The 13,654-nt window shown below is 44.1% G+C and overlaps 1 protein-coding gene across 3 annotated transcripts in view; it reads left to right on the forward strand.

Annotated features, from left to right (window-relative positions):
- Positions 1 to 13,579, forward strand: part of vps13b (vacuolar protein sorting 13 homolog B) — a 293,873-nt gene extending 280,294 nt beyond the window's left edge. For all 3 annotated transcript variants that reach the window (XM_005742923.1, XM_005742921.1, XM_005742922.1), the window contains exons 55-68: positions 440 to 726; positions 1,570 to 1,697; positions 1,815 to 2,011; positions 2,854 to 2,972; positions 3,585 to 4,035; positions 4,284 to 4,442; positions 4,618 to 4,846; positions 6,557 to 6,733; positions 7,858 to 8,028; positions 9,321 to 9,497; positions 10,565 to 10,667; positions 12,060 to 12,228; positions 12,338 to 12,418; positions 12,655 to 13,579. In XM_005742923.1, the coding sequence (XP_005742980.1) occupies positions 440 to 726; positions 1,570 to 1,697; positions 1,815 to 2,011; positions 2,854 to 2,972; positions 3,585 to 4,035; positions 4,284 to 4,442; positions 4,618 to 4,846; positions 6,557 to 6,733; positions 7,858 to 8,028; positions 9,321 to 9,497; positions 10,565 to 10,667; positions 12,060 to 12,228; positions 12,338 to 12,418; positions 12,655 to 12,903 (2,697 nt within the window). In that variant the 3' untranslated portion in view covers positions 12,904 to 13,579. The remainder of the gene's footprint in view (positions 1 to 439; positions 727 to 1,569; positions 1,698 to 1,814; positions 2,012 to 2,853; positions 2,973 to 3,584; positions 4,036 to 4,283; positions 4,443 to 4,617; positions 4,847 to 6,556; positions 6,734 to 7,857; positions 8,029 to 9,320; positions 9,498 to 10,564; positions 10,668 to 12,059; positions 12,229 to 12,337; positions 12,419 to 12,654) is intronic.
- The last annotated feature ends 75 nt before the right edge of the window (positions 13,580 to 13,654 follow it).

Below are 13,654 nucleotides of genomic sequence, written 5' to 3' on the forward strand. Positions count from 1 at the left end.
CTATTCATCATGCTTAGAGCCTAATCCCTGTAGTCCTATACTACACACTGCTCACTGGCTGTTAAGCCAGCACAGCAGGGCTTCTCTGCTACCAATTTAGCTCTAAGCTCAGTGGGAGAAAGAATAGAGTAGAATAACAATGTGGTTTTACCATGTATCTTTTGTTGTAATCACTTGCATCTTCTTCGCTCTCTGGCTTTCTTTTCTTCTTGGCCTTTGTGTCCCATCTTATATCCTGTTTTCTGATCAGATGTTTGACCATTTCTCCTCTTTATTCTCATTTGCTCATGTCACCTTGCCCTCTCTTTTTGTCTCTTTCGTTTTCTATCTTCTTCCCCCCTCAACCGGCAATTAATTAAAATCCTAACAAGAATTAATTTCCCTTTTCCCCCCCCCCAAACGCCCTTTTTATAATATTTATACTATGTACTCTTCCCAGATCTGTGAGATACCAGAGACGGCCACGTTCACACTCCTTCCCCCTGAGAATTCATCCCAAGCCAAACCGTGCTCAGTGCCATGCTGGGACCTCCTCCAAACCAGCATCCAGGGAATGGTGGAGTTCCCTTTGCCACTCAGACACATGCTCTTCAGCTTGTTTCCAAGGCCTGACGCCGGTGTTGGATCTGCAGCATGGAGCCTTCCCGCTCCCATCCGGCAAGACTTCCCCAGGCAGAGTTTATCTGTTCCCAGGGAACCAGACTCAGGGGGTGGCCTGAGCAGCAGGTGGGTGAAGCAGAACATTTGCGGTTTGCTGGCCGTGACAGTCCATTTAGAGCTGGGCACCGAACCCCAGCTGGCACTAGACATAAAGAGAGGAGACACTGTAGCTAGTCACACTTTGTTACGCACTGATGATGAAGCAGGAGGAGAAATCCCCTCAACATTTCCACTGTCAGTTTATCAGCTGCTCTTGTGCAATTCATCCATCTGAATTTCGTGTTGTTTTTCTCTTCTTTTAATCTAGTGTAGCCCATTTAGATAGCTGGTTGGATGGCTTTCAGGGACTGAACACACAGTGATATATACACTTGGTGATAAATAGCTCATGAATGGACAATTTCGTTTTTTACGGATACACCCGTATGATTTGGTGATAAAACTGGCCAGCTTTAGTTCATTTTCTTCATTTGTGCATAATTGTATGTGTAGTCAGACACACAGATATAAACACAAATACAAACATGGACACACACACACAGTGATGATGCATTGCCTGGGTTCAGTTAGGGCTCTGCCCCTAGATGCATTTAGAGATTTGCAAATGGACATTGCAATAATGTGACGTTTGACGTGTTGACGGGTGTGTGACTGCTTATCTGTGTGTGGTTAGAAAGGGCTGGGATGTGAGCTGTCTGCAGACAGTTTATTTATGGGTTTATTGCCCTGTTATGGCCAGAGCTGAGGTGGAGGTACATCATAGATGTGATTTGTCGGTCTGTCCATTTGTCTGTCAGCAAGATTTCCCAGAAAAGGATGACTTCATGAAACTTGTATTCAGTTTTGGGCCGATCCAAACAATTTCTTCAAATTGCCCTTTTACCTTATTCATGTTATTTTTTCATGCAGAGCAATAGTCCTGACCTATCAGGAGCACCTTGGAGTGACATACATCACCCTTAATGAGGACCCTTGTCCCCGCATGCTAATCCACAACAAGTGTCCTATCCCACTGCTTTTAAAGGAAAATGTCAAAGGTAAGCAGGGCACCTTCTGGCTACACTGGAAACCTCTACTCTGTGTTTTAATAAGCCTTGTGGTTAAACTCACAATTTTTCTCTTGCACGTTTTTTTTCCTCTCTTTTGTTTCACAGAAACTCCAAGGACTGAGGTGTACTGTCGTGCTCTGCCTGCTAACTGTTCCCTGCACCATGAACTCTATTACCACTTTTCCAGTTTCCCAGAGTGCAAGCAGAAAGAGATGCTGCCCACATTGCTGCTGAAAAACACCTCGGACCACAGCACCACCGACTGGACAGACCCCATAGATATCAACTGCCCTGGCACTCAGGTAAAAGAGTAGTAATTGAAGAAATGTACCACTTAAGTCATTCCTCCTCCTAGTGATAGAGCAATCTGAACTTTTGACCTAAACACACAGAAACACCTTTCCTAACACCACAGATGTCAGTGATAACAAAACCTCAGGAGCAGCTAGATGGAGCCAGAGTTCATTATGTTTTGCTGGTAATGAAGATTAGCCCCGTCACAGTCTTGTGACTGATGATGATGATAAAATACAAGCACCCAGGTTTTCACTTATTTTTCTTTTAAATTAGCTTCGCATTAGGAAAACAAGTTAACAATTAAGCTTGGTTTGTGTGGCTGATCCATTACAAATGAAAATCAGGTTTTAGAGGTATGTCGGAACCTTCTTCACGCAACATTAGTTTTTCGTTTTGTGCGTGTTCTGGGGTTAAATGGTGATCCGGGGTAAGAATGTTCGGTCTGGTCTGGGGTAGTAATGTAGGGTTAGCAAAATGTTAAGGAGCAGTATGTGTAATGTTTACTGTTGTGTCTAGGCAGCTGTGGGTTGGCGGGGGTGGGGTGGTTGAGGCTCTGTATCTCTGGTTACCGTGAAGTCTGAATTTGACCTGTGTGGTAGGGGTGAGAAGTCAAAGGCTAGACTTGTTATGACTGCTTAGCCAAGCGTTCAGCAGTGATCTACTTCCTTTCTTCACATGACTGTGTGATGACTCTGAACCTGGAGTGGCATAGGTTAAAGTCAGACACGTGTAACTTCTGAAACACACACATACACACACTGACCTGAGCTAGAACTGTGTAAAAGTTCTTCTTCAAAGTATCATGTGACAAATAATGTCTAGTCATTAGTTTTCTGCTGCTGTTCAGGTGGTGTTCCTGCCAGGCTTTGGCTGTCTCTACATAGACGTGGCCTATGAGAAAGGCACCCTGGTTCTGTCTCTGGCACCAGAGGGCAGCGTGGACACTGTAATCAACCAACACAGCAGGTATGCGTGCACAGGCAGTGGTTTTATTGTTGTCGATTTATGTTCCCTACATAATTGAGCCACGAGAAATCAAGCATGCATGTTGTTGTTCCTAACCTCAAGCTATCTACCCCTGTGCCTATTACTGTGTTCACTTCCATTTGCTTTATGATTACTGTTAACAGCTATGTTTTCATGCAGTACTCAAAACATGAAGAAACAGGCATCATTTTCACCACAGGAGGGCAATAAAACCTTCTAGTGTTGTCATGAGCGTGGTTAGTTGTACAGTAGAACATAGTATTACAGCTTTATTCCATTACATCAACACATGCAAGCTGCTTTGTCATTTTGGCAAAACAGGATATTAATATAATCACATGTTAGGTAAATGTAAACAAATTACCTCAGACAATGATCTTTGTTAAAGTGCTCTGGTAGATGGTCCCTTATTATCCTTTACAAATAATCAGAGCCTGGAAAGGTTTCCTGACTGTACCCAAAAAATGACAAATAATTTTATGGCTACTTTAACTGTTGCTATATTTTCATTTGTAAACACCATTTATTTTTAATGGTTTCTGTTCTTCCCACTGTAGATCTTTTTGGTTAATATTTCTGTTTTGTTTTCAGGTCTTCCACACTGTCTGTTTGCATCCTCCTGAGTGAGGCCAGCATGGTGCTAAGTGATGATATCACCAGTCCCACCAGTTCGGTGGAGCTCCTGAGACTCACATTAACCAAGCTACTCCTAAGCCTGGCTCCCACGCCTATCTCCCTGCCCCCGGAGCTAGCCGTTGACCCCTCTGTGGGTACAGCAGCCATCCCAGCTCTGCTGTGTGACTCATCTCTCATCGAGGTGTGGTGCTCCAGTCTGCAATTGGACAACCAGTTGTATAACCGGGCAAGTTTCCACTTCCCTGTGCTGCTGTGCCAAGATCAGAGAGGGGGAGTTGAACCTGGGAGTCTGTGGAGCCGTGATGCCAACCCCACTGAGTCCCTTGAAGCAATGAATGAGTTCAAACGCTCCTGTTTTCTGCAGATGAGGCTGACGCTGGCTGGGGACAGATGCACGGTGGAGGAGGTTCGATTAGTTCCCATCTCTTGATGTGCATTTTTGTTTGCTAACCGCACTCTCCCTTCCAACACATTGTCATAACTTACCTGACGTATGATTTCATTTTTACTGGAGGCAAAACAAAATCACGCTTAAAAGCATTTCAGCAGCTGTCACAGCTTGTAAGAGATCAGCATAATCTCTGTCCAAATGACTTTACTTTCTCTCAAACAATTGTGAAGAAGCCATTCTCAGAATAGGTTCTTTTTCTTCAGCTCTCCTTCCAGCTCCAGCCTGCCAGAGTCTACCTCGAAGACACTTTTGTTTACTACATCAAGACTTTGTTCCACACCTACATCCCCACCCATGCTTTTGCCTCTGCAGAGACCCGGTGCAGCAAAGAACTTGGAGCAACCTCCACCCTCCCTGAGCAGGTGCGATATTCATGACACGATCGTTTTATTTCTGCTTTTAGTTGCTACATTCTGACAATCTTTATAACTACAATGGAACCTTATGTTACTGACAGGAAGCAGCATCCAACCTCATAATGATATGTGGAATATGTCTGAGAATTATTTCTTTTGATAACTGTGATGTGTGATCCAGGTTCTCCAGTCAGCGCAGGCATTGGTCCACCCCGTGCAGCTGCAGAAGCTGACCATCCAACCTGTCAACCTGCTAGTTAGTATCCATGCCTCTCTGAAGCTGTACATTGCTTCAGACCACACTCCTCTGTCCTTCTCCCTCTTTGAGAGAGGGCCATTCTGCACTACAGCCAGACAGCTCGTCCATGCTCTGGCCATGCACTATGCTGCGGGAGCCCTCTTCCGAGCAGGTAGGTAGCAGACAGGACTTATAAAGCTTCTCTTACCCTCAAACACCTGTATTCGCACTAGATGATGCACTTTTTTCCTACATTCTCTTTATGATGGGCTTGGTGTCACAATTTGTGGTGTCGGTTGCCAAATGAAATGTGAATTCAGCATGAAGTAAGAAAATTCTGCCATTTCTTCTCAGCACAGCTACAGTTGATCTTTCAAATGATACACCCCGGGGCTGCTGGAAAACTGTTGAGCTCCAGGAAGCAAAACCTGAATCACCAGTGGCCTGAGAACGACTTATGTTCTGTCATTGTCATTATTCAGTGGTGTATCATAAGTTTTGACCAATAACTCACGGTTCACACCCAGTTTGTTGGCAGTATGTTTTGGTTAATCCTTTAGCGGTCACCGTGTCTAAGGCTGACTTATCAGGCCCTGTAAGAGCTCCATACCGCTCTCCTGTGCTGTCCTCCTGTCTAGTCAAAGCCTCCACACATGGTCTGATTTAAGCCAGTCATTTCCACATCAGAAATCACCATTCTGGCCAGACGCTTCCTTCCCGCTGTCTCTCGTTAGAACCTTCATTTCTGCTCGTATTTCAACACGTCACCCTACCGCCTTCTCCTCTTCCTGAGTCATCATAAAGACCCGGGCTCCAGGAAACATTGCATTCTGGGACTGATTAACATGAGGATGTGCAGCGCTATGATCAGACATGCGCCCACATGTGTAAATCCGTGCACATACAAAGCCTTATGGACAATAGACACACTATCTTTGCATACACTCTAGCACGTGTGTGTTTAAAGGCATGACTCAGGCCTGTAAACATCAGCTCCTGTCAGGACTTTATGCTTTACCAAAACCACAACTGGGAAACCATATAAAGCCGAATCAACCACGAGGCCCCACTAGAGTAGGTTTCCTACCATTAGAGTCCATCATTCAAGTGCAAATTGACAGAGAATAAGAGCCGAGCGAGGCCCGGCGTCCTGAGAAATGACTATTTGATTTTTGTGATGGAGTTGTCACTGCATAAATATCAATGAGCCGTGCCATCTGAAGGGGACTCTATGGTTTAATGAGAGAGGTGAGATAGTAGGAGGCTGTAAATCCTGTGCTGTGTCACACGTGTGATTTCATGCAAGACTTTGCGTGCATGCGTGTGTGTCTCTGTGTGTGTATTACTGAGATAAGAACTCTTAAAAATCTAATCATGATGTGAAATACTTTGTAAGTTACTCCGTGACTTGTTGTGATTGAGAGAGCCTCCCACTCTAAATTGCTTTTGGCAAACACAGGACACTTTATCCACAGCGCACGTGTGAAGAATGTTCCTCCTAAGAGCGAGTGTCTAAAATGTTTTTAATATCTGTTGAATACAAAACTTCTTTTAATTGTATCGTACATGGAAATATAAAATATGTTCATTCTGAGTAATGAGACTCACTCCAATAATAACACAGTTAAAGTTTAGTTTATTTAAGCGTTTGCTTTCAGTCCAGGCTTTTCTGGATGAAGGTGGTTTGTGACTGTTTGCTAAAATGTTTCATAGCCTTGAGGAAGTGGAGTTTTTGTGACTTCTCAGAATGCAGTGCAAAGAGTATGACCCATGAGAATATGGATAAATATCCTGTTTTAGTTCAGATCGTCACACATAGGATGCAGTACTGTAGTGTTGCTCTACACAAATGTAACCATGCAGCACACTGTGTCCGTCTCAGGCTGGGTTGTGGGGTCTCTGGAGATCCTGGGCAGTCCTGCCAGCTTGGTGCGGAGCATCGGTAACGGCGTATCCGACTTTTTCCGCCTCCCATATGAGGGTTTGACACGTGGGCCTGGAGCCTTTGTCAGTGGAGTGTCCAGAGGGACCACCTCCTTCGTCAAACATATTTCGAAAGGTAACATAAATGCTCCGTCTTTGTTCTTTGTCTTTATTTTATTTGTGGATGGAAGAGATTTCATGTGAGTCTCACACAAGACTTACAACACAACAATTATAGACTATAGAGCATCAGATTAAGTTATCTCATGGAGTTATGGCATTTCTCCCGTGTGATAAATGAAATGACTCAAATAACATTTACAAACACAAGTTACACAAAATGATGTGTTTCGCTTTTGTTTTGTGGCAGACATGGTTAAAAGCACAAGTCAACATTTAGTGTCCACCTCAACATTAAGCTGGGCAGACACTGCGATTTTTTTCAGTCGCGATATTCAGCTCCTGCTCAAACTGCACGATTGACTCGCAGGGGTTAGAAGTTCATAGGTCACGATGCAGGGTCTCACACTATACGGCCCGATGCTCTGATGCAAGTGCTCACACTGTGCGTCCATAAAATGAAGGTTATAACGGAAATTCTGTCGCTCTCTGTCTTTCACTCACACAGACACACCACCACCATCAACTTTGCTAAATTGCTAATGAAAAACATTAATCAGGCAGCTGTGATTGAGCAGCAGTGTCGATCCAACTATTTTCACGGTTGTTGTGGTCGTGATAATTTTGTGAGGCCACATCGAAAAGGCTCGGATGAGCTTTCCAAAGTTCTACAAGTTGTGCCTCCATCGCTTGTGTTCAGCTCACACGCTGCACTGCCGTGCTACTCCGTCTTTTCACCGACGTTTATGTGTTTGCGCGTGCGCAGTGTGAGCAGCTGCGGTGACACTCTCACAACAGTCGTGAGGGTTTGAAATCCTCACGACCAATCGATTGATGATCGGGAGCTGGTCGTGAGGTGTTAATCGCTTCTCGTTATCCCACGTGTACTACACGATCCACGACGCACGATAAAGGCCAAAATCGGGCCGAGACGACTCAAAAATCGTCTCAAAATAGGCCAAAAATCGCACAGTGTAAGCCCAGCTTTAGTCAGTCTTCTCAGCAGATCAGTGTGAAGGGCACTTTTGGAAATCATGTTCTCATTTGAAGTTTTTAAATCCGTGATATAATTCATAAAAGTACTTCTACCTTGCCACTAGAGACACTGAGAAAACATAAGAATTTCTCATTTCTGTTTAGGCACCCTAACCTCCATCACCAACTTAGCCACAAGCCTGGCAAGGAACATGGACCGTCTGTCTCTGGATGAGGAGCACTACACCAGGCAGGAGGAGTGGAGACGGCAGCTGCCAGAGAGCCTCGGGGACGGACTGAGACAGGGACTGTCACGACTCGGCATTAGCTTGTTAGGTATATGAGAAGGAACACCAAACTTCAAACAAGTCAGTTAGCTGTCTTATTAAGTAATAAATGAACCCCCAAAATATAGTTATGTTTGAAATGAGCAATATATGTGTGTGTACAATCCATTCTCTTCCGCTTATCCTTGTCAGGTTGGGGGGGTCTATCCCAGCTGTCTTAGGGCGAAAGGCAGGGAACACCCTGGACAGGTTGTCAGTCTGTTGCAGGGTTTATTTGGCAAACATAACCCGAATAAATACAAAATTTAGTTTTTAAATGATGATTTCATTTATTAGGTGAAAAGGCCTCTGAGCCTACCCAGAACAACATCTAAAGAACTGCAGGCCTCACTTGCCTCAGTTAAGGTCAGAGTTCATTATTAAACGATAAGAAATAGACTGGACAAAAACGGCATCTGTGGGAGATGCACACATTGCATCTCAGACACCAACAGTCAAGCATGGTAGCGTAGAGCAATGGTCTGGGGCTGCTTTGCTGCTTCAGGACCTGGAGTGTCCTAGTCGAAGTGTGGACTGTTAATGCTCAGAAACCCTCCAATGTGTCTGAATTAAAAATTTTCAAAGAAGTGTGAACCAGATTACAGCAATATGAAAGACTCATTGCCAGTTATCACAAATGCTCAATTGCGGTTCTTGCTGCTACAACCACGTATTGGATTTAGGAAGCAATTAGTTTTTCACATAAGGTCAGGTAGGTTTGGATTGCTTCTTGCTCCTTAATATTTACTCTGGTTATCTTTGTCAAATATTAACATTTGTTTGATCTGAAACATTTTAGTGTGACAAAAAGATTTTATGGGAAAAAAGAAATCAAGAAGGGGGCCAAATACTTTCTTCTCACCACTGTTCATATGCATAACACATTCTGCCTACGCACATTTCATCTGCTGCACACTGGCACATTCTCAAAGAGGTGCTCACACTGTGGTGAGAGCTGTGACACAGAGTGGTGGAGACAGCACAGTAGGGACACAATAAACACTCACAGGGCAATAAAACTCAAGTCTGTCTCAAATCAGACTCCTATATGTATTATATACTGACTGGAACCAAACAGCTGCCCACATGTCTGCATCACAGTGGATGCACTGTAAATCTATCACAGTGGATGGTCTATAGGTTAAAAGCATGTCTGAATACCTGTGTGATTTATATTTACTGGTTTAATACCAATTTATCAATAATCCAGAGAGGTGTTTTGAACTCACTGAGCGTTTTGTATTTTGTTAAAGTTTTCTTTTGGTGAGTTTAAGAAAGAGACTTTTTCCTTTTCTCTGTCAGGAGCAATAGCCGGCATCGTGGACCAGCCCATGCAGAACTTCCAAAGGAACTGGGAGATGCAGAGCTCAGCTGGTAGCAAAGCCAAAGGGGTGATTTCTGGAGTGGGGAAAGGCATTGTGGGGGTTTTTACCAAGCCCATTGGAGGAGCAGCAGAACTGGTTTCCCAGACTGGATACGGTAACTTCAGCACGGTCAAAGATAACAGCATTCGTAATAAATTCATGAATGTTTCCTTATTTTGTTTCTGAAGACCAGCCAATGATTTAAGAACTTTTTGGACAGAAAAAAGTTGATAGCTTTATTTACAAATGGATATGTCAGCCCATCATGTCCTGCAGTGAGCTCTTTGATCTATTGAGATATAACTAGCACAGACTGTGTGTTAAGTCTTTCTTCCAAGGAGCTCTCAGCAACAATGAACACATGTGTGGATTAGAGTTAGTTTGTCAGAGCATGGGCGATCTCGCGCCTCTCAGCTTCAGGCAGGAGCTAAGGGTTAATAAGCCAGGAACCAGAAGAGAGCAGCTGAAACACACACAGTGCAGGCCTGCCTACATATGCTACTACTTCTACATACAGCCAGTTTAATCCTGTGGAGTTAATGTTTGTTTGTTTTTTATATTGGAGATAGAAGATTGAGGTGCGTGCTGGCAGTTTTTGGCTACAGCACATAAACTGCCAATAAGATGAGGAGCTCCATAAAAGAGCGCTACCTCCCCAGGGCCTGGCTCTGATCTACCTGAAACCTCTGAGCTCCGCAGACACACAAACTTAATCATCAGCAGAAAGACACACATACACTAGCATACCCACTGGCATGCTAGTGTATGCCAGTAAAAAAAAAATCCAATCATCTGGTTACACATGCAGATCAAGTTCGCTGATTTGTGCTCTGTTATGAATCACATGGATCCACAAACACCCACTCAGAGCTGCGCAGCATTGCCGAGTACCACTGCAGTGACATCATTAATGGAGCTCATTGGATTCTTTATTGCTTTGTTTTAACTACTTGATGACTTCACTGGCTCGCTGCTGCCATCGCTCTGCTGACAGCTAGAGAGGGTTGAAAGAAAACTGACCACACGCACTGGGGTTATGAACTCACAATGGCATAAATACGCGCACGCAAAATCATCCTAATCAGTGTTTGTTTTTACCAGTATATGAAACACAGACGCAGAGCATGTGTATAATCCACAGTTTTGTCAAAACTCAGCTGTCAACTGTCCTGATTTCTGCAGGGATCCTTCATGGAGCAGGACTGTGGCAGCTTCCCAAACAGCTCTACCTGCCTACAGAAGAAAAGTCTGCTCTAGCCCCAAACAGCCATCTTAAATATGTCTGGTATGACCCGCAGCCGCTCTTTATTCCCGCCAACTCCTCCTTTACCTTTGCTCAGCTCTTCTTCAAAAGTGGGACATGTGTTCTCGCCTCTGCTTCTTTGCTTTTGTTGGATTCTCACCAGGATCTGCTGTTCTTTTCCTCCCCATTACCTCTCATCATTTTGCTGTTTTGTTTAAAAAAAGAAAGAAAAAAAAACCTTGGAGAGTTCATTACCTACCTCCCCACCTACCCCCTCCAAACAAGCCTGCAAAGATGTTTGACCTTGATCCCACACATGGTAGCCAGCTTGCCCTCCCTTGTTCTCATCGAGCCATGTTAAAAGGTTTTTATAAGCACTCTGCCAAAGCCGCCAGCTAGAAATTGTTCTTGTTGTTTAACTCTGAGTCTATCCAGAAATGTTTCCCAGTACCTTCACATGGAGGGGGAACACCTTTCTTTGCATGCCTGAGTAGTTTGGAGAGACTCGGTTTACAAAGGTTGCATGTGCTTGCCAAGCAGGTTACCTTTGGCTCCGAGGAGCTGTATATACAGCGTCAGATCTCAGTGTTTCAAAGATTCCAGTATGTTCTCACTGGAACTCTTAATGTAATCATAAAGATTTATGAGAGGCCTCTGTATCCAGGAGGTTATCGGGAGCTGCAGAAAAAGCATTTATGGCATTTTCTGAAGAATTATTCTCATTTAGTTTGGTTTCCATAGCTATCAAACATTTGCTTGTAATAGCAGTCAGTGTCGACTGTCATCTGCCTTCAGGAAGAATTCCAAATTTGACATTCCACTTGAGTTTTCATCACTCAAGGGCCTTTTTTTCTGCTAATGTCAGAGGAAGATTAAAGAAATCTATATCCTGATATAAAATACACGAATGTTGAGATAATGCTCCCCTGTGTTGCAGAGAAGTCAAACTGGTTTCCATCAGGCGTCCATCAATTATTTTTACTACAACAGGTAGCCCAGACACTTGAGGGGTCAGCCTGTTTGAGCAAAGTAACACTGAGCAGACCCAAACTGTCCCTACTGTGTTTGCCTCAACATCTGCTCCGCAATCCGAACACCTGCCTTCCAAAGTAAACACACTGTCAGAGAAACATGACTGAACACTTCAGTTCCTGCTCACATATTTCCCCGTTGAGTATGTGTGTAATAGGAACCACACTGAGAACAAGCAGAAATGTAAATTACAGGATGTACGCAGACACATTTGGTCTCGTGTTTATAGACAAAGTGTATATCTGATGTTAGCAGGCTGAATGGAGGCTTTCATTGTGCGTGTGTACATGTACACAAATGTCATGCAGGAGGAGTTGTGTCTATAGTTCTAAATTATAGGGTAATATAAAGATCCCAGCTGGTTTCATAGCGTCTACTCGTCCCTGCTTTCTCTGACTGCAGGAAAATGCTGCAGTCTCTGGGGCGTCCAGAGCTCCACATGTCCCTGGATGTGACCATCGTAAGCGGGTCAGGTCAGGAGCACGCCGGCTGTCTGCTGCTCACGTCTGAGGTGCTCTTTGTCGTCAGCCTCAGCGAGGACACCCAGCAGCAGGCCTTTCCCATCACAGAGGTAACTCACAGACACAAAGAATTAAAGAGTCTGATGACATTTCTCAGAGAACAACTCGTGGGCCTTTTATAGATAATGACGTGAATGTTAAACCACTTGCCGCCTCCAGGTGGAGTGTCAGCAGGAACCAGGACAGCAGGGCGAGCTCACACTCACGTTACAGCAGCAGACGGTTACTAGTGATGCTGAGGTGAGGCTGTAAAAGTAATGAAGCTGTGCAGCGATCACACAGTCGGAGTCTCTAACTCCTGCACTGATGTTAATGGCATCATGTGCCGCAGTTAATTAAGACCAGACTAATTTCTTCCAGCAGTGTGCACAAGCATTCCTAAACCTTGATGTATGATTTAGTTAGCTCTGCTGCAGCTGGCAGGTGCAGCAGCAGTGTAACCGTGTGTGTGTGTGTGTGTGTGTTCTCTCTCTCAGGGCGACGGTGTTCGTGAGCGTCTGTCCGAGCAGCAGTATCGGAGGCTGGTGGATTACGTGATGCGTGCCTCTCAGTTTCTTTCCCCCTCTGCAGCTTCCCTCCAGCTGCAGCCCCCAGTGACGCTCACAGAGCCCCCGCCCTCGGTCACCAAGTGTTATCGCTACCTGGTGGACCCCGCTTTTGCAAAAGTGTTTGTCAGCAAGTTCACCATGGTGAAGAACAAAGCCTTACGCATTGGATTCCACTGATTCGTGAAAACTCACGTGTGGCTTTCAGCTTCAGAAACAATTTTTTCAATTTAATGTAAAATGTGAAAAAAACAAGTATCTTGTACTTTGACTCTTCTCATTTATGCAAAAACGAGGGGGTTTTATATCTAAATGTGTTCACCTGGTCGACCATGCCTTAGACGTGTCTAGAATTCCTAGAAATTGCCTTTGAAAGATATTTTCTGATAAAGAAAAGTCACCACATAGTCACAAAGAACATTAGTGGGATCCGTTTTAATTGTGAAAAAACAAAAACAGTGGACACTAAATCCAATCAGAGCTCTGTCGCCGTTACAGATACAAATGTGCAGGCCGCAGCAGTCGGAGCCTTTCCTAACTAACCCATCTGGAAGAGTTCACTCTGCACGAGCAGCTCTGTGTGTTTACATTCTGCTTATGAGTCGGTGTCTCATGCCAATGTGAAGTGCAATATTATATATCTGTTGATGGATGTTAGATGCTAAACCAAAATGTTTTTTAAAGATGATAATGTAACACTTGTTTGACAGTAACACTGTTTTCTTTCACGATGCAAACATGTTAATGTTGCCTTTTGTATTGTTTCACCACTGAGCTCTACGGAAGATTTAAATCTATAATATATTAATGGAGAAACTTTTTATTAAACAAATGAAATTATCTCAAGTGCCAGAGATTTGCGTTTCACAGCGTGGTGTTTGTCACACACTCTGACATCAGTAGCCTCTGAGCTCTCGGTTTTCAGCGCTGG

Source organism: Pundamilia nyererei, unplaced genomic scaffold (genome assembly GCF_000239375.1).
Source record: "Pundamilia nyererei isolate P.nyererei 1_Seehausen unplaced genomic scaffold, PunNye1.0 scaffold00125, whole genome shotgun sequence".
Classification (NCBI taxonomy): domain Eukaryota; kingdom Metazoa; phylum Chordata; class Actinopteri; order Cichliformes; family Cichlidae; genus Pundamilia; species Pundamilia nyererei.